This window comes from Phoenix dactylifera, chromosome 18 (assembly GCF_009389715.1).
Source record: "Phoenix dactylifera cultivar Barhee BC4 chromosome 18, palm_55x_up_171113_PBpolish2nd_filt_p, whole genome shotgun sequence".
Taxonomy (NCBI): Eukaryota; Viridiplantae; Streptophyta; class Magnoliopsida; order Arecales; family Arecaceae; genus Phoenix; species Phoenix dactylifera.
The window spans coordinates 5,953,951-5,978,145 of NC_052409.1; the positions used below are offsets into that span (position 1 = coordinate 5,953,951).

General features: G+C 38.0%; 3 protein-coding genes across 5 annotated transcripts; 1 reads left to right on the forward strand and 2 right to left on the reverse strand.

The window, feature by feature from the left end:
- On the reverse strand, positions 1–4,258 carry LOC103714031. Its single transcript, XM_008801142.3, has 7 exons — positions 4,111–4,258; positions 3,870–4,002; positions 2,377–2,456; positions 2,211–2,289; positions 2,017–2,126; positions 1,780–1,844; positions 1–296 (listed from the first exon to the last, which is right to left on the reverse strand). The coding sequence occupies exons 1-7, from the start codon at positions 4,198–4,200 to the stop codon at positions 203–205; spliced, it is 651 nt and encodes a 216-aa protein (XP_008799364.1). The 5' UTR covers positions 4,201–4,258; the 3' UTR covers positions 1–202.
- Positions 4,259–6,150: 1,892 nt separating this feature from the next.
- On the forward strand, positions 6,151–15,216 carry LOC103714030 (glycine cleavage system H protein 3, mitochondrial-like). Of its 2 annotated transcripts, XR_605143.4 has the most exons (5): positions 6,152–6,368; positions 7,091–7,179; positions 8,166–8,336; positions 8,500–8,687; positions 15,010–15,216. XR_605143.4 is itself a non-coding variant. In XM_008801139.4 (4 exons), the coding sequence occupies exons 1-4, from the start codon at positions 6,257–6,259 to the stop codon at positions 8,626–8,628; spliced, it is 501 nt and encodes a 166-aa protein (XP_008799361.1). In that variant the 5' UTR covers positions 6,151–6,256; the 3' UTR covers positions 8,629–8,904. The 2 variants fall into 2 exon arrangements, 1 of the variants encoding a protein (XP_008799361.1); XM_008801139.4 differs by lacking the exon at positions 15,010–15,216 and having other exon boundaries at positions 6,151–6,368; positions 8,500–8,904.
- On the reverse strand, positions 13,123–23,292 carry LOC103714070 (ent-kaurenoic acid oxidase-like). 2 transcript variants are annotated; one of them, XM_026807263.2, is made up of 8 exons: positions 22,905–23,291; positions 17,211–17,688; positions 16,644–16,907; positions 16,461–16,550; positions 16,254–16,332; positions 16,033–16,139; positions 15,777–15,898; positions 13,123–13,504 (listed from the first exon to the last, which is right to left on the reverse strand). In XM_026807263.2, the coding sequence occupies exons 1-8, from the start codon at positions 23,135–23,137 to the stop codon at positions 13,399–13,401; spliced, it is 1,479 nt and encodes a 492-aa protein (XP_026663064.2). In that variant the 5' UTR covers positions 23,138–23,291; the 3' UTR covers positions 13,123–13,398. The 2 variants fall into 2 exon arrangements, with proteins under 2 accessions (XP_026663064.2, XP_038971443.1); XM_039115515.1 differs by lacking the exon at positions 13,123–13,504 and adding an exon at positions 15,064–15,641 and having other exon boundaries at positions 22,905–23,292.
- Between the last annotated feature and the right edge of the window lie 903 nt (positions 23,293–24,195).

Sequence of the window (24,195 nt, forward strand, 5' to 3'; positions counted from 1 at the left end):
TAACAGCAAAGTAATTCCAATTGATTCTGATTCATTCCATTAGGTATAAGATCATTCGAGAAAATTACATGTATCTCACACACACACAGAGACACGAGAGAGAGAGAGAGAGAGAGAGAGTATGCAACACAGTACAGTTGCAAATCCAAAATTTTGCTCATGTATAACCCCACTCAAAATGGGTGTCAGGGTGTTTAGGGGCTCAAAATTGACCAGCTCTAATATCTCTATCCAAACGCTCTGCATTGAGAGTGCCAGGAAGCTCTCTGAAATCTTCATTGAATATCGAATATGCACTGCATAAAAATTGAAAAAATATCTGGTAAACCAACAAAACAGCAATAGACTCCTAGAACAAGAATAAAAGACACAAGTCAAGAAGCTTCAGAATGAGGAAAAGAATTAGAGAATAATAATGGAACAACACAAATAGTATCAAACTGCTAGCGTGAATATACCATACTATGAACTGTGATGCAGATGGTAATTACAAAATCCAATAGCCAGAGTTAGGTGCACTCGATCACATATAATCTGTATGAACCTCTTGCGGACAAATTGACCCTTTCCCTATGAGAAAATGACAACTCCACTGTTGGACAAAGCAATGATGTTCTATATAAAGTCTATATTTCTCTAACATTAGAAATTTTTATGCTGTGCAAAGATATCAATTTTTAGTACAGAGGCATATTGGTTCATGATGGAATTTTATTCTGATTGGCTCTTTGGGTTTGAACATTGAAAATGAATGTGATTATCTCTACTAAACCCTGCCCTCGTCTTAAAGTTACACAAGTAGAGAAACTAGGAAAGCTTGCTCCTTGCTGCACAAGGTATAATTCTGTAGGTCAAGATGGGTTCCCTATCCTCCAACTGGCCTGGAAGGTTTCCAGGCCAGGTGCTCACCAGTCCAAAATTTCTGTTGATCAGGAAATTCTTGCCAACCATGGAAAGTTAATATTGGATTGACATCTGGCAACAAAATGTTTTCAAAGTTCGACCATACGTTGATCAAGCGAGTTGAGTATAGGTGAAATATCGTTTATTGGTTAAGGTAGTATGTTGATTGATCTCTCCATAGGATATCAACCATATTGCCAGAATCATGTGTTGGAAGCACATGCTCAGTTGAAAACGGCCCAAAAACAGATTCATATAATCTGGCATGATATTTTGAAGTCCAGTTTATTTTAGGATCCAACTCTAAACAGGAACAAGGATAGAAAAAAATAATTTCTATAATCAGCTTCAAATAAATGCAACAAGCTTGTTAGTTTGTACTTCCAGTTCCAACAGCACGAAAATGTAAAATGACTACTACATCTTTCAAGAGACATGAGATCTGCCACATTACATTCTTGAGTCACAAGGCCCAATGTAACATTTGTGAGCTAGCAGCTAAGTGTTAATTTCCTCATCAGGAACAGTTATCCCCTTCTGATGGACTATAATTTTAAGCACGTACATAACATTAACAAGTTCGGTGCACAAAAGTAAACATCAAATAATATGCTCCGTGAAAAGAATTCAAAAGATAATTAATGATTGAAGGAGATAAGTAAGAAAGCAGATAATTTAAGCAAGCAGATGGGATAGTGCAAAGATCCAATATATAGAAGTCTCAATTCCATCAGAAAGCTGGGGTAAGGTCTATCAGGAGTTATGAGAATTTTCTTTTTCTCATTTTTACATGTGTGAATAAGAAAGCAAATGACCAGCCTCGGTGTCAATGGGCCAAAATCAGGGACAAAAGCTTTACATAAAAATGATACATACCTAAGATCACCATGCTGTCTCCTCCCAAGATTCAGAAGTATGAGTAAGAATCCTGTCCCAAGTATCTGCATAGAGTGCCAAGTACTAGTGTGAATTGAAAAATGAACATGAGTACCCATAATTGTAGGTAATAACAAATGAAAATACTCAACTATATTTCTTTAAGTCAATCTTTTAAGTGTCATTAATATTCAGGTCATGTACCAATTGAAACTGAAGAGGAAAAGGCACACTTACATATAAGGGGCCTACATCCCATTTGTGAGCAACAGGTGCCAGTGAAAACCATAGAACGACGCCAGCCCAAGCCTTTAGACTGATAGAGAACATTGCGATCAACACGATATCTATTAACATTAACAAGGATTGTAGTCACATGATCTGCATATGATCTTCTTTCATGAGTAAATATGTATAAAATATATATATACCGGGCAATCTCAATTTCTCATGAAGAAAAGAAAAAATCCTCCTCTTCCACCAGCTCGTCGACTGTGGGATATGAAATTTCTGGATAACCAAGACATGAAATGTAAATCCTAAGGAAGAAATCGATTTTAATTTTCATGTAGTGCAGGTTTAATAATGCTATCTAACCAGTTCTTCTTCTTCTTCATCACTGCCCTCATGAAGATGCTTGGCAGGTGGCTTAGGCATGACAGCTACTATCAGAGAATCTGAAAAATACTGTTAGCAAATTAAGAAAGAACTCAATCCACAAAGTAATATGAATCATATGCATTTTAAGGTAATAATGAAATGCAAACTCTATTCACGTGCTCATTTAAAGTTGAGATAAAAGGCTTATAGCCACTTCTCCTTGTATATGTCTAGCTAAATGATGTGATTTAAGGTAATAATGAAATGCATACTCTATCCATTTGCTCATTTAAAGTTGAGATACAAGGCTTATAGTCATTGCTCCTTGTATATGTCTAACTAAATAATTTTCAGTTAATCAAAGAAAGCAATAAAAGCCTTTACCTCTTTGGATGTCATGCAAACATCATATGGCTAGATTCACTTGCAAAAGAATAAGTGCAGTTTCATAAGACTAGAGAAGATGCAAACATTATTAGTCAGATCAAATGTGGAACATACAAATGACGGAAATGTTTGCGGGTTTACATGTACAAGTAGAATTTATGGACCCGAGATTTCTCAAAATATATTATTTTGAAAACCAAGAATTTACTAAATGAAAAGCTAGAGTGATGTTAGGAAAGTATAGAAGAAAGGTAAATGAAAGCGATAATCAGCATTCTTAGTGAGAGAATTCAACACCATTGATTTCTGATTGTACATTACTATTAGGAGTAAAAAAAAATTAAGGTATACAACCTGCACTGTTGTGGGGATTGCTATGTTGAGCAGTGATCGTGAAGTAGGAGCATATGATAAGCATTGGAGTGCCTATTTTAAGGACTGCTTGAATATGAGTTGAAAAGGGGGAGACCTGAGCTAACATGGATGGCATTTGTAATACGAAATAGATTTCCAAAAATTCATAGTAACACTGAATATAGCTCTTAATAAGAATTATTGGCAAGTAAGATCTCATAAAGTAAACTCAGTAGCTTGGACAAGGCTAGATAGTTAAATTTACAAGTATGATATTGATTGGCTTCAAGAAACATAGGTTTATCTTACTATAACCAATAATTCACAACCAAGATCTTAATCACTTTCCGTGTTCTTGCAACAGAATTCACCATTACAACAAATTAAACTTTCACCAACACCCATATTATAAGTTCTCAAATTCTCCCTCAACAATTCTAAAACATATTTTAAAGATACCACTCTAGCTCGAAGGCCAAATCCAAACTCCGCTGTCGAAAAGTAACCCAACGCTGAATCTAATTCACAATTAAATAACAAAAAAAGACTTTCATGAATTAGTATCTTTAAATTAACCACAGAATAAATTCCTTTTCAGAGATTCTAATCATCTCATCCAAATAAATAGTTCAAGGAAAAAAAGATTCAATTTTGATCGCTTAATCTTAAAAAAGCTTCTAAATTTAAAAAATTCCACAAACTTTAACAGCCAAATTAAACAAGAACAGAAAAGAAAAAAGTGAAACTACCCCGATCCTCGAGGCTAATTAGCGCATCTTCGTCCCCGTTCTTGTCATGGAGGGTCTTTCCTCGCAGCACAAGCTTCAGTCTGTCGGCCGGAAGCCGGCGCTCGGCAGCAACCAATATTCTCAAATCGCAGACCTGCGACGACACAAATTGGGCACGGGAGAATTCACGGAGCCTTGAGAGATCTTTCTCAGATCACAGAGGTTGGAATTGGGGATTAGGGTTAGGGTTTAGGGCGCTGACCTTAATGGGAGAAGAGACTCGGATTGTGGTGGGGCGGACGGGGCCGATGGTTTTGAGGGTGATCTCGACCCCCCGCTGGTCGTCGGCCATCGTTCTCGGCAGCGGATCTCCTCTCCTCTCCTATTCTCCGAGAGAATTTTAAAAAGAAAGATAAGCGGAAAAGAAAAAAGAAAACGGAGGAGAGTTGGAATGCGCGGGCCCACCATGACATACACTGACCCTGGCCCAAGTCAAAGTTTGAGTTCATATTTCGTGTCTCTAGCTATGCGTGTGGGGTTTTTTGGTGAATGTATACTGGATTTTTTTTTTGTCTAGAAGGATTTTTTTTTTTTCGGTTGGTATAATATTAAGAGTTCTTGGATAATTTTACCATGTGTTTAAGCACAAGGCATGCACTACACAAATTTAAATATCTATTTATATTTATTTAATATCTAACAAACACATATTGAATATATCCATGTAGATTACTATCCCTCTTGTACTTAAATTCAAGAAAAAAAATGTTGGAAAGTACCGTATCAATCCATTCAAAAAAGTAAATCCCTTTTTTTTTGCAAAATTAATAATTTAGTAGATGTTTTATGAAAAACTATTTTGAGAATTTTGTAAGAAAATATATCCTATTTTTGTTTTGCAAATTCAATATTGTTTTCAATTTTTGCAATTTGGGAATAGTTTTTAGAGTTGGAGACAAAATTATTGGCTCTTTTGAGTAAAAAAAGATATTTATGTTTTGAGCTTCATTCTTTTTAAATTTATGTAAAGCTTACTTATTTAAAGCTTGCGAATGAGGTACTGGAAATTTTTGTGTATGAAGTGCTGAAAACTTTATGCAAATATTTAAACATGGTACTTGAGAGCTTGGTTTATTACTTTATTACGATCTCAACTCACATTTGCATAATTGATCCAATCACATTACTTTCTTTGTCTACATTACATCACCTCCTCAAATACCGAAAGTTTTGATGAACGCAACCCTCCCATGAAGAACAAAAGAAAAGGAAAGAAAATGATAATATAGTAACAAGCTTGCATGAGTCTTTCTTGGTGGTTACATAAGTATAAAAAAAGAACTTGCACTAGCTTGTGAATGAATAATTTCAATATATAATTCATGTTAATATGGTAGAAAATTTGTATAGATTTTGATTGAAATTTGATAATGAATGATCCAAAATATAGAAAGAGAATGATTGTAAAATTGTGCAAATTTTAAATTATGAATTTATAATTATTAAGTTAAAAATGACACAAGTTTTAGAATAAACTTGTTCATATTAAAAATCAAATCACACAAATTTTAGAATAAACTTGTTCATATTGAAAAGCTTGTATCAGTTTTTAACACTTCATACATAAATTTTAAATAGGGTTCATACAAATCTATAAGCAAAGGCCGGGGTGCTTTATTTGTAAACTCTAAAAACCATACCAAATCTATAAAATGAAAAATTCTTTAAAATAAAAATGGGTTTTTTTTTTTGTGGCAAAATTCTCACCCATTTTTTTGAAAAAGGTCTTAACAAAGCTTATTCTTGAAATTATATTATTAGAAATTTTATAGCAAGTAACCTTATTGAAGTATATAGATTTTAACAACCAAATAGAAGAAGATTGTTGACGCACCACGTCATAATTATTTCCTTCACTAGAACTTTTTTATTATCTTATTTTTAAAACTTTTTGTCCTTTTAAAATGTCTTATTCATCCTCACAAATTCTTCAAAGTAAGAAAAAAGTTTAAAATTTAAGGAAATGATAAAATACATTTTTTGATATTAATATGACTAAAACTGATCATCAAAGCTTATTATTGAACTTAGAAATCAAGTAGACCATATCTTCCACTATATATATGTATGTATAGGTATGTATGTATGTATGTATGTATGTACATGCATGTATATGTATGTATGTAAGTAAATACGTATATGCTGTAAGATACATACGAAAAAAGTTTTGAGGATGAGGTTACGAATAGCCGCCAACCATTCGACTCATTCATCCATCCCATCTCCATCCCATCCACATGGAGTCACCGAATCTATGACGGCCCATTTTCCTTTTCCTCTATCCTGCCCCAAGCTCCGCTCCACTCAAAAGATAGAAGAGGAAAACGGAGGGAAAGGTAACAGAGAGGATGGCACTAAAGCTGTGGGCTTCTTCAACAGCCAATGCACTGAAAATCTCCTGCAGCGGCGCCAAAACTCCTCCTCTCCTCCCCTTCTCCATCTCCAGATGCTTCTCTTCTGGTATTCTCCCTCTCTACTCCCCAATCCTCTAGTTTATTCAGATAAATTCTTCTGTTAAAGTAGTCTGGACTGCGATTCCCAAAGATTTAGTTCATGGGTCTCTCTTTGTTGCACTTTTCTCAAAGAAGTGACTTCTGTTTCAAGTTTTTTGTGAGACTGGTTTTCATTGCATTGGATGGAATTCAGGTGGAGAAAGCAGTTTAAAAAGAAAAATCTTGAGCTTTTCTAGTACTTGTTCTCTCTACTTTGCTCTCTCTTTTATTTTTCTTTTCTTATAAGGTATTACAGCTTAGAATCATGCATTATGTAGCAGCTGTAATATCATACCAAGATTGTGTATGCAAGATTTTGCTATTGTATTATAATATATCTGATCCCTACTATTTTTTCCATAATCATAAAATTTTATTGTTGTATTCTACTATATCTGGAGGCTCAACTTGTATATAAAGCACATCAGTGCTATAAACAACACAAGCAATTCAAATCATATGTCCTATACAAATTTTTTATAAGGAACGTCTCCTTAAGTTTTTGTCAATTGAGAGGCTAATGCCGAATAACATAACGATTGGGTGGGTCTCCCTAGATTGCTTCCTTTGTCGAAGTCGTTGGACTGGTTTCTATGTTTCCCTTCCTACAGTATGATAGAAGGATTTGATAAGTGGCGGGAAGACAGAATTTTTGTCATCTGGTTGCTTAAATAAGTATCATGTTTGCAGTTTTAGATGGACTAAAGTACACTTCTTCCCATGAGTGGGTAAAGAACGAGGGCTCGGTGGCTACCATCGGCATCACCGACCATGCCCAGGTGAGAATTCTCCATTTGTTGTCCTCATCTGAAAACTGATAATCTCGTCATAATGACACCACTCTGTTTTCTACCCTTTTTCTTGGTAGAATGATGCAAAACTGTTAAAATTTCTGTCTGTTTTTTAGTTCTTCAGCCATGATATGACAATCTTCGAGGTTATATTAGCTAATGAACATTTTGTTCATGTTAACCGAAATAATTGCAAGTCTACTTTCTTGATTCTTTGTGGTTTCATTGGTGAATTGCAGTATTCTTGTTTAATACTCATAGTTTTTAAGATCCTAAATTGGCTATCAAGTAAAAAATATCTCTACTTCAGTGGCTCATCACTGCCTATGAGCTTATTCTGATGTGAATTGTAATTTTCTTACAGGGTTGTACCCTCAGTTGAACATAATCTTCCTCGACTCAACAGGATTAACACATACAACACCTTAATTAAATCAACCAACCTGACCTGAAAAAAATTTTGGATGATCCAACCAAATCTTTCCAAGGTAGAAGCAAGTCTAGATTCATATTCAACTGGTTCAGGGTCGAATAATATCCAGCACTCGCAGAAACTGAAAAATTTGCAGTAGCCTTAACATTGTAGAGATTGAATCTATACTTGTATTAGTTATATCAGTATGTTTAGATTCTAGGAATTTATAAATTTGCTGTACGTACAGCAAGCCCGGACAACCTTTTTTCCCGTCGAAAATACTTCCTGCAACTTTTTATAACTTCTCCTTTACCTCTCATTCAGGAAAAAATTATAGAGTTATGCAAAGCTTCAGCTCTTGTTCACCATCTAAATTCATATAAAAGATGCCATTTTAATGTAGAAAACTCTCTTATCATTATTATGGTATTGCCCTGTACTTTATTTTTCTTTTTTCTTTTTTTTTCTCTTTCTGAGAACTTTTACATCATCAATTGTTAATGGCTTCTTGTTTGACCAACTATTCTTCAGAAAATAAATATGTTTGTCTTGTGGACAGGGCCATCTGGGAGAGGTGGTGTTTGTGGAATTGCCGGAAGCTGCGAGTTCAGTTTCCAAAGGAGGCAGCTTTGGAGCAGTGGAGAGTGTGAAAGCAACTAGTGATGTTAACTCCCCTGTTGCTGGTGAAGTTGTTGAAGTGAACACCAAGCTAACTGAAACACCTGGTCTGGTAATTCAGCAAATCAAACCCACCTTTTATTTCCAAATACCTCCTATATTTTGGAAAGATGCAGCTCTAAGTGATGCATGTCAAGAATGCAGCTTAACGATGCATATGAACAAAGAGTCGAATGTTAACTGATTGAGGCCTCCTATGTTTTTCTCTTGTTTAGATCAACTCAAGCCCTTATGAAGATGGATGGATGATCAAGGTTCGACCCAGCAGTCCATCGGAGCTGGACTCACTAATGGGTCCAAAGGAATATACGAAGTTTTGTGAGGAAGAAGATGCTCACCATTAGAGCAAGATATGCATGGGTGCTAGTTCTCTCTGGCTTTGTGCTTCATCCCAAGAGTAAAGGTATCAATCAGTTGGTTGAGTCTGTAAAAAGCACTCATGTCAATGGTTAAAGGCTAAAGCCATTCAGTTAATTCTATTTTCTTTATTTACAACCTTTGTCTTTGATTGCTATTATAGTCTGCCTCCCCTCAATTCCTTTAACTTTGGTAGTTGATGCTTCCAAGTCTAATCACTCTACGTAACTTCATGCAATTAAGCCCATGTTTGTTTCCACTTCTATCTCTTATCTTCTCTGTTGTTGTCTCTTTAGCTTGTTCCTGTTGATTGACTAATTACTGTGGATGGCTTACTGATCCAGAAGGATCACCGGATTCGATGTGGACTATTTTGACCACTATGAGTATTCAGTAGGATCACCAGGCTCGATGGAGAATATTTTGGCCACTACGAGTATTCAGAAGACTCAATGAGAAACACTTTGACTACTACAAGTAGAGCTCGATAGGGTTCAAGAGCAAAATCGGTCACATTGGAAAGCCGAGTCGCAGCCAAACTTCCGAATGTCATAATTTGATCATACGATGCTCGATTGAAATGATCTTTTTTTGAATTTGGGTCTTTTTTCGAGATCTACAACTTTTGGCCAATCTCCTAGAAGGTTGAATCGGGCCAAAATCTCATCGTTTAGGCCCCGAACTAGATTGGTCAACTGAAAGTTTTCTTTTCTGGTAAGACTTTAACTGAGCGTAGCTCTTTATCCGAGAAGAATTAGACGAAGCGACAGAAAGTAGAGTTGATGTAGAAGTCGAGATCTATCTTGTCAAGAATTTTAGTTTTTTTGAAAATATTTCTAAATTTTAGCTTTTTTAGTATATTTTTATTAATCATATTTATTTTAGGATATCTAGTCGAGAGGAATTAAACCTAAATTGTGAAAGGAGGACCTCTTGTACGGGCGGCATGGGGAGTGCCAGTGCGAGGGGACGCCATGCAAAGGGTGTCATGCAGGCTGGAGCTCACTAAACAGCGCCTTCGTCGATGGAATTGGGAGGTAGTGGACAACATCTTTCGAAGACTGGAGGAGGTGGAGACCGCGATAGCGGAGCTACAGGGATAGAAGGATCGGGGAGGAGAGCTTAGGAGGCTGATATGGTGGATCTACGACAGCTACTTGGCACACATCATACCCTATTGAGGCAGCAGGAGGTTTTTTGGAGACAGAAATCCAAGGTTCAGTGGGTTAAAGAAGCTGACTGGAATACAAGTTTCTTCCATAGGACGACGGTGATCAGGCGACAGAGAAATATGATTCGTTCGCTGAGGATGGGGACGGGCCAGCGGGTGGAGGACGAGGATGCGGTTAGATATGTACTATATGATTTTTTCAGATCTAGGTGGATCGAGGATAGTGGGTCAGGAGAGACCGGTTAGCTCCCTAGGCCGGAGGTTAGAATTGAGGAGGCAGAGAATGTAACCCTGATTCGGCTAGTGTTGGAGATGGAGGTACAGGAGGCGGTCTGGGCCATAGCTGAGGACAAGGCCCTTGGACCAGATGGCTTCCCCCCTTTCTTCTTCCATAGGTATTGGAGCATCATCCAAAGAGTAGTGGTGGAGGCAGTTCAGTTGTTCTTCACTCGGGCGGAGATGATAGATGACTGGAAGGCTATGTACAACAGTCTGATACCGAAGCGCCAAGACGCCTCGGAGCCGAGCCACTTCAGACCCATTAGTTTATGCACTACCTTGTATAAGATGGTGGCGAGGATCATGGTGGGTAGGATGAAACCTTTGTTGCCAGGTATCATCTGTCAGGAGCAAGGAGCTTTCGTGGGGAGTAGGAGCATTTCTGACAACGTCGTGCTAGCTCAGGAGTTTATGTGGGATTTACAACGAGCTCTGAAGAGGCGGAGTTTGATGGTAGTCAAGCTGAACATGGAGCGAGCCTATGATAGGATCCGGTGGAGCTTCCTCATGTGTGCATTGGAGAGTTTTGGATTTCATGAGATATGAATAGACTGGGTGTTGGGCTGTGTGCTGGGGTCAAGATTCTCCATCCTGATCAACAGGACGCCGTCGCTGTTCTTTCAGTCCACCATGGGCCTCCATTAGAGATGTCCTTTGTTCTCATACCTCTTCATTATCTGTTCTGATGTGCTTTTCCATGTTTTGCAGGCAGCTTGCGAGAGTCAAGAATTGGTAGCCTATGTGCCAGCTCCTGGCTCTCGCCCTATATCTCATCTTTTGTTTGCAGATGACTGTCTTCTACTGGCTAGGGCGAGGGACGCGCGAGCCCTTAAGCGGGTGTTGGTAGCTTACCATGTGGCCTCCAGACAAAGGGTAAATCTTCAGAAATCTGCTATCTCCTTTAGTCCAAGCACGGAGCGGAGGGTACGGCGGAAGATCAGGGCAATATTGGAGGTGCAGGAGCAGGAGAGTGCGTGGAGTTAATTGGGAGTTCCGATCACAAGGAGGCAGCTGAGGGCAGCGGAGTGCACGGGCCTAGTCCAGCGATTGCAGAGCAGACTGGAGGGTTGGAGGGTGACCTCTCTATCTATGATGGGTCGTTTGACACTGGTCAACTCTGTGTTGTGTTCTATGCCAGTTTATCTTATGGCTAATACTGTGCTCCCGAAAACTTTGCTGAGAGGGATTAAGTAGTTGCTTTGAAGCTTTCTGTGGGGCTCGCATGGAGGGGGCCATGGGGTGCATCTAGTGGCTTGGGAGCGAGTCTGCCTGCCGCTTAGTGAGGGAGGTTTGGGGGTGTAGTCCGTTCTCGAGAGGCGTAAGGCGCTTCTTGCTCAGCATGCGGTGAGGTCATCCTGGAGCCACAGAGTTTCTGGTGCCAGGTCATGGCGGCGAGATATGGTCATGGAGGGATTGGAGGGCAGCCCTGGGTGGTCGGCGATATTCTTATATGTGGCGGGAGATCAGGAGGCATTTACTGCTGGCAGAGGCAAACACGAGGTGGTTGATTGGCGATGGACGGAGTATTGACGTGATGGAGGATCCGTGGTTGGATACGCTCTCTTTGCGACTCTAGCCGGCTATGATCAGTGCAGAAGTAGGCGGACTCCGGGTGTGTGACCTCCTCGTCCCAGGGGAGGCGGAGTGGGATGGTGCCAGGCTCGGCCAGCTGTTTGGTGAGCAGTTAGCAGATCAGGTCCGCTCGCTACCGGTCCCGAGAGCTGCGGGCTTGGATGTCAAGGTATGGTGCACGTCATGTAGAGCCAGTATTAGGGTTGGGGGCGTTTTTTGGACCCTCCAGTGGGGCCATGTGTCGGGCCTGGATTGCGGTTGGATTTGGAGATTTGGACTCCACCCCAGGATTGCCTTATTTCTATGAAAGGTGGCTTGGGAGCGCTTGCCGATGAGAGCGGTGTTGAGTAGACGAGGATTGAGCATTCTCCCTCAGTGCTCGGCATGTCGGGCAGATGAGACGGTGGATCATGCGTTGTTCCAGTGTATGTGGGCAAGGAGGGCCTGGACACTTGCTGCAGTACCGCAGGAGACTTGGAGTCAGAGAGACTCCTTTCTACAGACAATCTGGCATTGGACTGGCATTGGACTTGCTGAGTTAGATGCGCCGGGTGGCCATAGGATCGACCTGCATAGCCTACCAGATTTGGCTGGCGAGGAACGCTCGGACCTTTGAAGAGCATGGCTCGTCCCCGAGGTTTGTGGTGGAGCGCGCCGGAGCACAGATAGCTGAGATTATTCAGGCAGGCTTAGATCATGGGCCTTTGATAGCTCGGGACACCTAGGGGCCCCATATTGCTCCGGCAGCACTCCGTCGAGTGTATTTCACCTAAAAGCTTCCACCTCCGAGCTTCCTCAAGATCAACTTTGACGGCGTTGTTTTGGAAAGCGGCATGAGAGAAGGAGCAGGCTTCGTCATCAGAGGCCCGAGTTTTAGGGTGGTTGCTGCTGGCAGCGCCAGATCTTTGACATCTCTGTGCCAGGAGCAGAGCTACAGGCGGCCTGGATCAGATTATCCCACGCAGGCGAGCGCTCCGAGCTACCTCGATTATATTGGAGGGTGACTCAACCACTGTGATCAATTGGGTCCAAAAGGGCCCGAGCGGAGGGGGAGGGGTATACCCTTTACTTCGAGATATTTGGGATATGGCGAGTGATGGAGTGGCCTTTCAAGCTAAACATGTGTATCGAGAGGCCAACGGGGCAGGGGACTGGGTGGTGGCGTATGTGGCGTGCCACTCAGGAGACACCCTGTGGGCAAGGAAGGGCGAATTGCCTAGGGCACTGTGTGACTTAGTTTTTGCTGATTCTACTGGGTGGATTCATTCACATAATATATGAAATACCCATTTTTAGCGCAAAAAAAGGGGGACCTCATTATTATTATAAATAGGGGCTATGTAACTTAGTTTAGGAGGTGAGGAATCATCAATGAAAGAAAAAGAGACTTAAATCCTACATTCAAGATTTATCTATCTTCTTCTAGTTTTCTTTTGAGAGATTCGAGTTGAGTGGGTTAAAAAAAATCTTCCTTCTTCCCGATCGAATTACTTACACCATCGTTCAATGATTGTAAGATATGCCATTATCAGAAATATAAATTAAGAGACTTATTACATTGATAATCTCCTCTCTAGACATCAAAGTATCATATCCTTGATAGTGTGCAAAAATGAGCCTATCTTGTAAACTATATTAATAGATTGAAAATTGGGACAAAATCAGCCACATTGAAACATAATTTTCTTATAATTATTTGATAATACGCGGAGAGCTGTTCACATCTGTATTCTGCCTACATTGATGTCGTTGAGTTCTTTGTGATTTTTGCCAGGCAATTGTCTGTCGGACGCGGATGAGGTAAGTATCTCATTAGACATTTTGGGTTCAGCCTTGTGAGCCTGCACATTGACAAATTAAGTCTCATAATGTGTTCCTGTAATATAAAACCATTATGTATCTAAAGTTAACATATAAAATGTGTGGTAGTGCATTTTTTCACACAATGGCCATTGTGTCATAGTGCATTTTTTATACAATAATCAATATTTGAAAATGAGTGTAGAGCAATACAACACAGTGGCTTTAACTCTAAGATGCCCAAGGGACCCCTAAAGACTTGCTTGGCTTGAAACAAAGGAGATTACTAAGAGGACTGAAAAGCTTTGAACACAAAAGATGGAATAGGAATGCACCGAGTGCCAAAAATGGGTAATTGGCAATCATGTGAAGAGCTTAGGCAATGGATGAGAAATTTGAACCAATAAATTGGGCGGTGGCATGCATTATTGGAAAGAAAGTGTGCAGTTCTATTGGCTTCATGTTTTTCACTGGGTTCCTTCTCTTTAGGTGCATGACTTTCTCAAGGTCTAAGTTCTCTCCTAGATGCACCACCATATTTGGCTAGTTAGTGACAATCAAATGTAGAGCACAGGCAATAGATAAGAATTTCCAGCCAGTCAATTGGATGGTGACATGCATAATTGGAGAGTAAATGTGCTGATACTCTTTAGATGCATGACTTTCTCAAGGTCAAAGTTCTCTCTTACCCACCTAATAATTGCAACAGAAGCACCAACTTAATATTGGAAATTTTGGCATCCATATAGTTGCAAAATATGATGCCATTTGATTCAAAAGATCACAATGCCCCAATAAATTGTACAGCCCCAATGGTCTCAAGATCCCATTGGTGACTGGTAAAGTCAGCTGACACTCAGCTTGTGATCATGTTAAAGTAGCCTACATTAGAGATCTCCAGTAATTCATGTAGGATAGAATGAGATGATTGATACTCAAAGACAAGGCACATAAATCCACAGGTCATACTCTGAATTCAGGTAAATCATGATATACAAGAATTCTTGGAACCTATGCATTTTGGAAGTCAGTTTAGTTCTTTATGACTCCTCTTACAACTTAATTTAAATAATCAAAGAGAACAAATGGAATCAAAAGAAAATGAGCAAAAACAGATATCTAATGCTTGATTTAGAACCAATATATGAAACTCATCAACCTAGTTTTGGTTCCACCAAATCCTATATCTTGGAATATTCCATCAAACCCTTCGGTGAATCTCTATATGGATTTTTATATGGCGTCTCTCTTACCCTATGACTGCACACACATTTTGTGAGGCTGCTTTTAAATTATTACTACTATATCACAGCTCATTATCCACAACAACATCTGATCAATCAAATACAATGATATATAAATAACAAATTAAAAACTATATAGGTGGTCATCACTGTCATCAAGCACAAAACTGTTCAAGTACATTGTCTGTGAAGAACCTAATGAATTAACTCAAAGATAAATTGAAACTCCGTAACGGAATTAAACTTTACTGTTTGTCTGGTTATCTTTATTTTCCTTAAATTTTTGTCTTTCCCTGAATCAGGTTTTCACTAGCATCAGAAAGTACAGCTGCACATCACCAGAAGATGAAGAGATCAGCAACAATATGATCTTAGATATACTACATCATCTTAGTTGTAGTTTGGTGAAACACGTCCTAGTCCAACTGTCATGAATGAAGCTGGAATTACTAAGTTTCTACAAGTACTTCAAGTAATTTCTGTAAATGATATACTCAAGTATTCCACAAGCTTCTAACTGCACATAATCTTAGAACAAGAAACAGGACAGGCCCTCAATCTTGTGTACTATGCAGCAGAGTGGATGAATCAGCCAGTCACCTTTTCCTTAGTCGTGGTTTTGCTGCTTCAATCTGGAAACACTTCGTCCATAAATTAGGAGTTCGTCGAGTTTCTTCTTCTTTGGAAGAGGCAAGGGAAAGATAAGATGAGGAAGGCAGAATGGCTTAGGTGGAATATGATTTCCATTGCCATCTGCTGGAGAATTTGGATTGAAAGGAACCGTCGGATTTTCAGGGATGAAAATCATTCGGGACTACAGACTATTAGAGGCATTAAAAGCTTGCTTAAGGAATACTTTCTGCTTGCTAAGAACAATCAGGTCGCTGTGAGGTACCAGTTAAATTTTCAAGTTGTTTCAGATTAACTTGTGTACCTAGTGATTCCACAAACAATAAACCAAACAACATAAAACAAAATTAAAGAAGAAACTGGAATAAACAATGTGTCTACTATTGTATGACAAAGGGGGAAGAATAAATGCTGTAAAATGGAGACTAAAAGAACCTACCGATAATCAAGAAGAAAATAGTGCAGGAAAACAGTGATCTCTAATTTGGCCAGCTCATTTCCGGGGCACAACCTGCTTCCTCCTCCAAAGGCAAGAAAAGTTCCTGATTTGGGTGTCAGACCCTGGACAGATAAAACTTATATGTAACAGATATCTCTACAAATATGCATGCCCATATTCATGGGTATTCCATAAGAACACCATCTCCTTGAGGCATAAAAAATACACAAAGGAGAAAAATCACTGTCTGACTTACATCCCATCTACTGGGATTGAACTTCTTCGGGTCAGGGTAAACTTCAGGATCCAGGTGAACACTTCTGTACCAAGTCTGAACTCTCCAGCCCTTAGGTATGAGATAACCTATGAACAGGCAAACATTACATATTTTCCCTATTATTTTGAATCTGATTAAGTCTCTCATGATTATTAGATTCTTTTTGTTCAGTAATTGGAAATGTCGCTTACGAAACTAACCATTGACATAGACATCAGCAGTTGCTTTCCGGAAAGCCACGAATGAGATGTTAACTATGCGTAGCGTCTCATCAATAACCTTCAAAAATGAGAATGATGCCAATATTCAGAATGTGTAACTCCAAGGTGTGATAATATATACAACAGTTTGAGCTAACATAATTTATTTTTTTTAAAAAAAAAAAACTTATGAAAAGCTGGACAGACCTTTGAAAGATACTCCATTTGTTTGACCTCCTTTAGTGTGAGTCCCTTCTGCATAGGTGGTTTATTTCTTCTAATCTCCTCTTGTTCTGCCTAAATGATTTGCCATGTTATGATCAGTTCCAGTGACTTCAATGTTCAAAGATCAGGTTGAAATTAAACTCATATATCAAACTCCTCAGCTACCTTAGCTTTTTGGAAATATTCAGGGTTTTCTTGTAGAAACACAGTGGCCCACATGGTGATATGGCCAGAAGATTCATGGCCAGCATTGAGATACATAAGCAATATATCAATAATCTCCTCATTGCTTAACCTTCTGCCGTTTTCATCTTCAACTTCCATGAGACGATCCATCATGTCCTTATCTGCTGGAGGTGGATTTCTTGCCCTTGCTGCCTTTCTTTCATCCAGAATGGCTTGCAGAATTGCCACCAATTTTTTCCGAGCCTGCAATTTAAGAACATGCCAGTTTTACTAATTAAACTCTCAAGAATTATTAAATACCCATTTTCAAAATTGGAGCACTAAAACATAATTGCAGGGTTAAGGTATTTATGTATACCAAAAAAAAAAAAAAATCATTTAGGTGAGAACTCTTAGAATAAGGGAAGGAAAATAAGGAAAGAGCATGAAGCAGAAATACGATAAAGAACTAAAAGACAATTTGAGCAAGTGAAATTCCTTGTCAGAAAGTATAACTTTTAGTTGAATTAGTTCTTAGAGAAACAAAGGGGAAGAAAGTACATGTACCTTGAGTGCTCTATGGTAAGCAAATCCAGGGAGGTTAATGGCCATTGCCCTCATTCCATAGTTCAGATCAGTGTAGACTTTCTCTAAAGTATCCATGATGCTGTCACTCTCTGAGCTTAGAAATATTTTCATGATTATCTTGAATGTAAACCTCCGCAGCTCTGTAAGGAACTCAATCTCTCCCATTCCTGCCCACTTCTTCAGAGTTGATACAACAGTACCCTCAATGAACTCTAGATATGTAGTAAGTGCTTCAAAACCATTAATTGGAGCTGCTGTCAGTCTCCTTAGCCGCTTGTGCTCTTCATGAATGATGCCTACAAATGATTTCTTCCCAATGAGCTCGCAAGTGGCTTTAGGCCAACCAGGCACGAAGCGCTCGTCGTCCATCAAAACTTGCTTGCAGGTCTCAGGTATTGTAACCATGATCGTTGGCTTCCCAAACATGTAGGCCTTGTATATTCCAATGCGGCTAAACCTATAAATGGACAATAAAATCTTCATGAACTACCTATCCACGTATAGCGAACAAAAACCCAGTTTGGCGTTAATTCCGAGTACACCAGGGGTACAATTACAAATTAGTATATGCAGTGCCTTAAATCATTATTCCTTCATAATTTTTGATATCTTTTCATATATACTAAGAATCAAAAATGTCAAAAATATGATCAATGGAAACTCTAAAGTAAGATTGCAGAATCCAAAGAGAGAAATAGGCATGGCAGAGACAAGTTGACAAAGTTAAGGTCACACAATGTTCAGGTGACTTTGATAATGATGTAGAAAAAGGTGGTAAGTATATCACGGAAGCAGATGGAGAACTCTTCTGCGTGGGTTCACTTTAACTTCAAAAGCCATAAAAATTCTCTGGTTGTTCTTTCCTCCTCTGGTTTTTGAAGTACTGTCCCTTGTGGCAGATGTGGAGCACGAACATGTGTGTGAAAACAATGCACACTTTAGGTCCAATCTTTGATTGACATGGATTGAGGGGGGAATGAAGAAAAAACAACATCTTAAATTGCTTCAAACATCCTCGGCAATCAAATTTAAAAATGCAAAGATGAACAATTTTGGAAATCATCAACCTAACATTAAGCATCAAAAAACTTAAAACCTCTAATTATATGAGAAATTTAATAGTACCGCTGGGGCTCCACACAAATGTATCTTTTTGTTGCATGATCTCGTCGACCACAATACCATGTCAAGTTCTTTTCGGGATAACCATTCCAAGATCCAATTTGATATTGCTTCCTAAAAATTTGGAAACATATAAAGCACCTTAACTCTATTTGGCTATAGTCACTTGAAGATGTAGAGTTTAATATGAAGCATTAGTTGACCCTTTAAGCACAATTTTAGTCCCTTGTGATTTGTTTGATGTTCCATGACCTTGTAAAGCATGTCTTTTATAAATAGTTTTTATAAACTCTACTTTTCTAATAAAGGCCAGGTGGCTTTGCCTCCCTCTTCATCAAAAGAAAAAAAAAAAAACTTTGTAAAGCATGAATATTGTCTTACAATCAAAAGTTTTCGAGAATTTTTTTTTTTTTTTGGAGAAAAAGAGGGAAACTCATCCGCACTATAACTAATCAGATCCAAATGCCTGGGAGGAACCAACCAAGACTCGAACCTAAAATCTCTTGGTTGCTTAGCAGAGGGGTGTAACTACTGGTGAAAGAATTGGGAGGAAGGAACCAAGCAATGCTTGCATATACCAACTTTTGACAGCGCCAAATCCCACACCCTTTCAGGGCCCATGTGTCACTGAAAAAAGTGTGGCATTCGGTGTCCTGAAAAATAGGTGCAATATGTAACAATCTTTACAAACCACTTGCTGAGTATTCATTTATCACCAACCTAACTTGGGCCCCATTTGGAGAGCTTTTACCTCTAAAAGTAGTTTTGGATGAAAAAGAATGTTTGGTAAAAATTTCGAAAATCTATTTTAGTTTTTTAAGAAAGCTAAAAACAACTTTTCAACAGAAGCTTTATTTTGGAGTTTTCCGAAAAAACTGTTTTAAGCTTTGTCGGAAAGTTGTTTTTTGACCAAAATATCCATAATAAAATATAATATTTACATATTTTGTTCCTTTATAAGCCTAAAAATCTGCTAGAGCTCTAACAAAATATCCTAGCCGTAGATCAGACTCCTTTCCGCATAAAAAAATGTATTCTTGTTTCATATTATTATTTTATACCTTATTATTGTATTATACTATAAATACAATATTATATTACATTATATCATAATACATTAATATGTTATGTTAAATAATTTAATATTATGTTATATAATAAAATTAATTTACGCTAATAATTATAATATTTTATACCTTTATTATTGTATTATACTATAAATATAATATTATATTACATTATATCATAATACATTATTATATTATGTTATATAATGAAAAATTAATGTACACTAATAATTATAATATTTTGTACCTTTATTATTATATTATAATATAAATATAATATTATATTACATTATATCATAATACATTGATATGTTATATTAAATAATTTAATATTATATTAAATTATTATGATATAATATATAATGTTATATTACTATATTATAATAATAATATATTATATTATAGTAATATTATACTATATAATATATTTATATATTAAATAAGTTATATTTTATTATGCTCTGTTGTATAATACTATGCAATGTCCTCTATAGTAATTTTATTATACAAAAGTACTTTCTCAGATTGTTTACCAAACATATGTTAAACTGCTACAGCACTTTAGAAATGTAGTTACCAAACAGCAAAAAGCTTTTTATAAAAGTTCTACTTTCAACAGTTCTACTATCAATAGCTCCTCCAAACAGACCTCGGTCAATATGCCATAAGGCTAATTATCAGCTACCCAAGATTTTTGAAGTTAAATAGAATCAGTTCTCAGTCCACATCAGTTTGCAAACAAAGAGTCTCAGACTGAGCTAATAAAGAAGGGAGGGAGGGTGGAAATGGGAATTCCACTGGTTCCCATGCTCTTATTTGATTCCCACAAACAAATCTTCAGAACAGACATCAAAATATCCATCAAGATGCAGTCAAGCTCCATTTGGACCTTTGTCCGGACTCTGTTATAATGTTTTTTATTTTTTTTGACATTGTAGTATGTGTCTTCTTGTTATCGCTCCTTTCTCCAAGAAGAATTTGTACATCCGAGCCTAAGCTAAAAGACTTGAAAACAAGCAGCAGGAACAGAACCAACGCAGGCCTCAAAGAAGCAAACAAAGTTCCCTACCGCAAGAAGACAACACCCATGCAGCGTTCCATGCCGACCCTTCGCTCCCACCAATGCCGGTGACAAAAGTTGTCCCACCACACATTTATTTTACTATAAGTGATATATGCAAGGCATGGTGCTTTAAATGCAAAGCTACAAACACTGGAGTTTGCTATGTATAAAAATGTAGCAGGTGTAGTGCCAAAAAATAGAAATATTAAACAACTAGAACAACTAATTGGCTGTGATTGGATTCAGTCAAGTGGATCGTGACCTAGGTGTTTCAAGCCATGATTGGACCTGTAGGGGTATGGGTCAAGCCCAATTGGTAAAAAGTATAATAAGTTTGGGTCTAGGTTATTGAAATCGGAACCAAGTTTGACCTGATTTGGTGTCGTGACTTAAATTAAACTAGATACAGACTAGGATGTGTTGCAACACCTTGCATGTTGATGTTGATGTCGATGTTTTTATTGGACTTTTCCAATCTTTCATAACTAGAGTAGTGAGGCTGAGAATATAGACATGAAACAAGTTAGAAGAGAGAAGTTTTACCCATATAAAGCGACAAGGCCACTTGAATATCGGAAACTCAACTCATTTGGATTCATTACAATTCAAGTTGATTCGTGGCTAAACTTAGATAAATCAATTATTTTTTCTTTTTTTTTGGTGAGGATTAGATGAATCAAAACCATGTAAGGCCACACTCGCTCGGAGTATTTTTAAGAAAATAAAATATATCTTGCAAAACAAAAGCCATATCATATAACTAAATTATAAAATAAATTTTTAATATCGCTAAAAACACAAGCGTGCATGATAAGTTTGTAGAACATCATGTTTTAAAAACTCCTAAATTGGATCATCATGTTTTAGAAAAATTTAATATATGACCTATCTAATTTATTTATTTTTTTTTTTAGGGTTCGTAAAATCTTGTACCAAGCTAGTTCGGATTTATGCATAGGTATACCTATAGAGAAAGTCATAACATTTGATATGGGCCAGCCAGGGTCTGATATTTGTTATATTGAAATCTTAATCCCAATCCCACAGGGACTATCCAAACAAGCCAAAACAAATATAATTGCAGACGTGGCTGTATTTCACAATGCAACCAGTCTGTGCGTTAGCTGCTACCATGCTCTCGACCAACCACGCATGGCCACGTCAGCATGCAAGAACTTGCCCATAAGAGCAGCTCTAATGATATCATTAACTTGGATTTCCCTTGGCTCAGTGTTGGTGGGCCATACTCGACTTGGACCATGACTGGGACAAATGAGAACCACATGTACTCGCCACCAGCCATATCCAAACGGGTCCCATCCCCAGCTGAAGCCTCAATCTCAGTCTTGTTCTTTTTCATTTTTAATATATATATATAATTCATTCAACCTAGTCTAACCCCAGTCCCATACCCAATCAGCAAGCATATTACTAGAGGTAGCAATCAGATTGGATCGGATACATAATAGATCAAAAATCTATTAATTTAAATCTAATTTATTTGTTAAACAGATAAAAAATTAAGAACCAAATCTAAAAATAATTGATCCTAATTGATAAAAAATTGAAACAATTTAAACAAGTTAAACAATTAAGTATTTCCATCCTTACTTATTACTAGACAAATTTAACAAAACAGCCGATGGAGCATATTGATCAGCTTATTACAAGACAAAGTATACGAGACAATGATGTAGCATTTTTTTTTATAAAAAATTTTATAGCGGGGCCGTAATTAGTTATCAAGGTCACCCAAAACAAAGTGATAAAAAAAGTATCAATGAAAGTTAGAAAAGAGTACACCAAAAAAAAAAAAAAAAAGTTAGAAAAGAGGCTATGATTAATATATTCTTGCACTCTTGTTTTGAAATCTCTAATATCTAGCTATTCAAGTATCTCAAAACGGTTAAAAATACATAGATGTTTAGTGATGCAGGATTGGATCTCTCCAATTCAGCAGTATATCATGACTCGCTCGTAGCTATTCATGAAGAAGTGCCATAATAATTAAAAAGAAAAATTCCTAGAGATCAGCCCTCGTATAACTGCAAAGTATATTAAAATTATATATATTTTAATTTTTCAGACATAAAAATAAAATTGTATATATCTGACTCTCCAATACTTGAAACAAAAAGGTTCGTGGAGTGATAAATAGTTAGATGATCAATTGCGGTGCTCTCGGAATCGGTGGCACCCGGTTTGGGCCTGACGGTTAAACATGTGGCGGTAAAATTCGGGTTCGCGGACCAGCCTTAACCGACTCAATTTGGTTAATCCTTCTCCTCTCTCTCGAAAACCCCACTTACCGGATTCCCCGCAAACTAATCACCGAATTCTCAAGCAAAAATGGACGTGCGTGTGAGAGAGAGAGAGAGAGAGAGAGAGAGAGCGAGAATGAATGAACGAGTGAACACTGACCGTCGGACGTAGGAGTTGATGAAAGAGTCGGGATCGTTGGATTTGAAGGCCCAGAGGAAAGCGGCCATGTTTCCGAGGAGAGGCCACCCGAGGTCCCCCGGCGGCAACCTTTTCCTCTTCTCTCCGAGCCCCCATTCGTGCACCCACTCCTGCACCCTCCTCGCCAAGCCGCTCACCGCCGCCGCCCCCGCCACCGCCGCCGCCGCCGCTACCAATAACCCCCACAAATCCATCTCTCTCTCCCCTCCCTCCAGTTTCAACCTCGAGGTATGGGATTGGGAGGGAATAAATAGGAGAGGGTGGAGGAAGGTGGATGGCTTGGGAGAGTCTATCTGAGGAGGAGGGGAAAAAAAAGCCGGAAATGCTGAGAGAGAGAGAGAGAGAGAGCGATGGAAGTGAGCGTACCGTTTCCAATATTTAGTTGTAAATAGCCAAAAGAGAGAGAGAGAGAGTGAGAGAGAGGCATTGCCGAGAGCCGGCCGTATATGGGAATAGCATATGCGTTTGTCGTGTAGCCCTTGAGATGGATGCCCTCATGCAATGCTCCCATCCCCTTCGTTAAATCTTTTTCCCACTAAAAGTTAGAAACAGTGCCGGGTATGATCAATAGGGAGATGGCCTTGCAGTCGGAGCACATATATTGTAAAAATAATAGGATAGTAAATTGGGATTTTAGAGATATCCACTGCATTCTGGAAGTTATTATCTTTTGACTTTTTTGGATATATTGGTATCCGATTTATATAATATATCTGCTTCAGCAAAAAAAAAAAAAAAAAATAGTAGGGCACTTTTAGCTGCTTTTAACAAATTATCAAATTAACAACTAATGCATCCAAAATAACTATAGCTGAGTGACTTTAAAAAAAAAAATTATTCTACCATGACATAATTGTTGATAACAATAAATTAATATAGTTGTCCATGCAAATCGGCCATTCATCATTATGGATGTGTAGCATTTATTTCTATAGAGTTGATTGCTTGCAACTTATCCTGATTAATTCTCTCGTAAATATGATCGTTATATTTATAAATATATTTTTATTAACTTTTCATGAAATATGTAATATTATTTTTATGATAGATAAAGTTCTTTGCCAAGAAATAATTTTATTATCTCTATTATGAATGAACTTTATTAAGTCTTCATGAGATTTGATATGTTGTTCGTCTACCATACCTTATCATAATTTGTTATTTTCACAACTTCTCTTGAAATGAATGTTGTTATCCTTATTAGTGAAATCAATGGAGCACTTTGATGTTGTATCGGCTGAAAATTGATCAT

Bases quoted from the DNA above. Each gene is read 5' to 3' on its own strand.
- LOC103714031 (XM_008801142.3), bottom strand. From the start codon at position 4,200: ATGGCCGACGACCAGCGGGGGGTCGAGATCACCCTCAAAACCATCGGC. The intron at 2,457-3,869 runs GTAGTTTCACTT...AGTATTTTTCAG, and splicing joins AATTAGCCTCGAGGATCGGG to ATTCTCTGATAGTAGCTGTC. The intron at 1,845-2,016 runs GTAAGTGTGCCT...CACTCTATGCAG, and splicing joins GGGATGTAGGCCCCTTATAT to ATACTTGGGACAGGATTCTT.
- LOC103714030 (XM_008801139.4), top strand. From the start codon at position 6,257: ATGGCACTAAAGCTGTGGGCTTCTTCAACAGCCAATGCACTGAAAATC. The intron at 7,180-8,165 runs GTGAGAATTCTC...TCTTGTGGACAG, and splicing joins GCATCACCGACCATGCCCAG to GGCCATCTGGGAGAGGTGGT. The intron at 8,337-8,499 runs GTAATTCAGCAA...TCTCTTGTTTAG, and splicing joins TAACTGAAACACCTGGTCTG to ATCAACTCAAGCCCTTATGA.
- LOC103714070 (XM_026807263.2), bottom strand. From the start codon at position 23,137: ATGGATTTGTGGGGGTTATTGGTAGCGGCGGCGGCGGCGGTGGCGGGG. The intron at 16,333-16,460 runs GTCTGTCCAGCT...TCATTTTTGAAG, and splicing joins AAATGGAGTATCTTTCAAAG to GTTATTGATGAGACGCTACG. The intron at 13,505-15,776 runs GTAGGTTCTTTT...GTCAATGTGCAG, and splicing joins TATTTTCTTCTTGATTATCG to GCTCACAAGGCTGAACCCAA.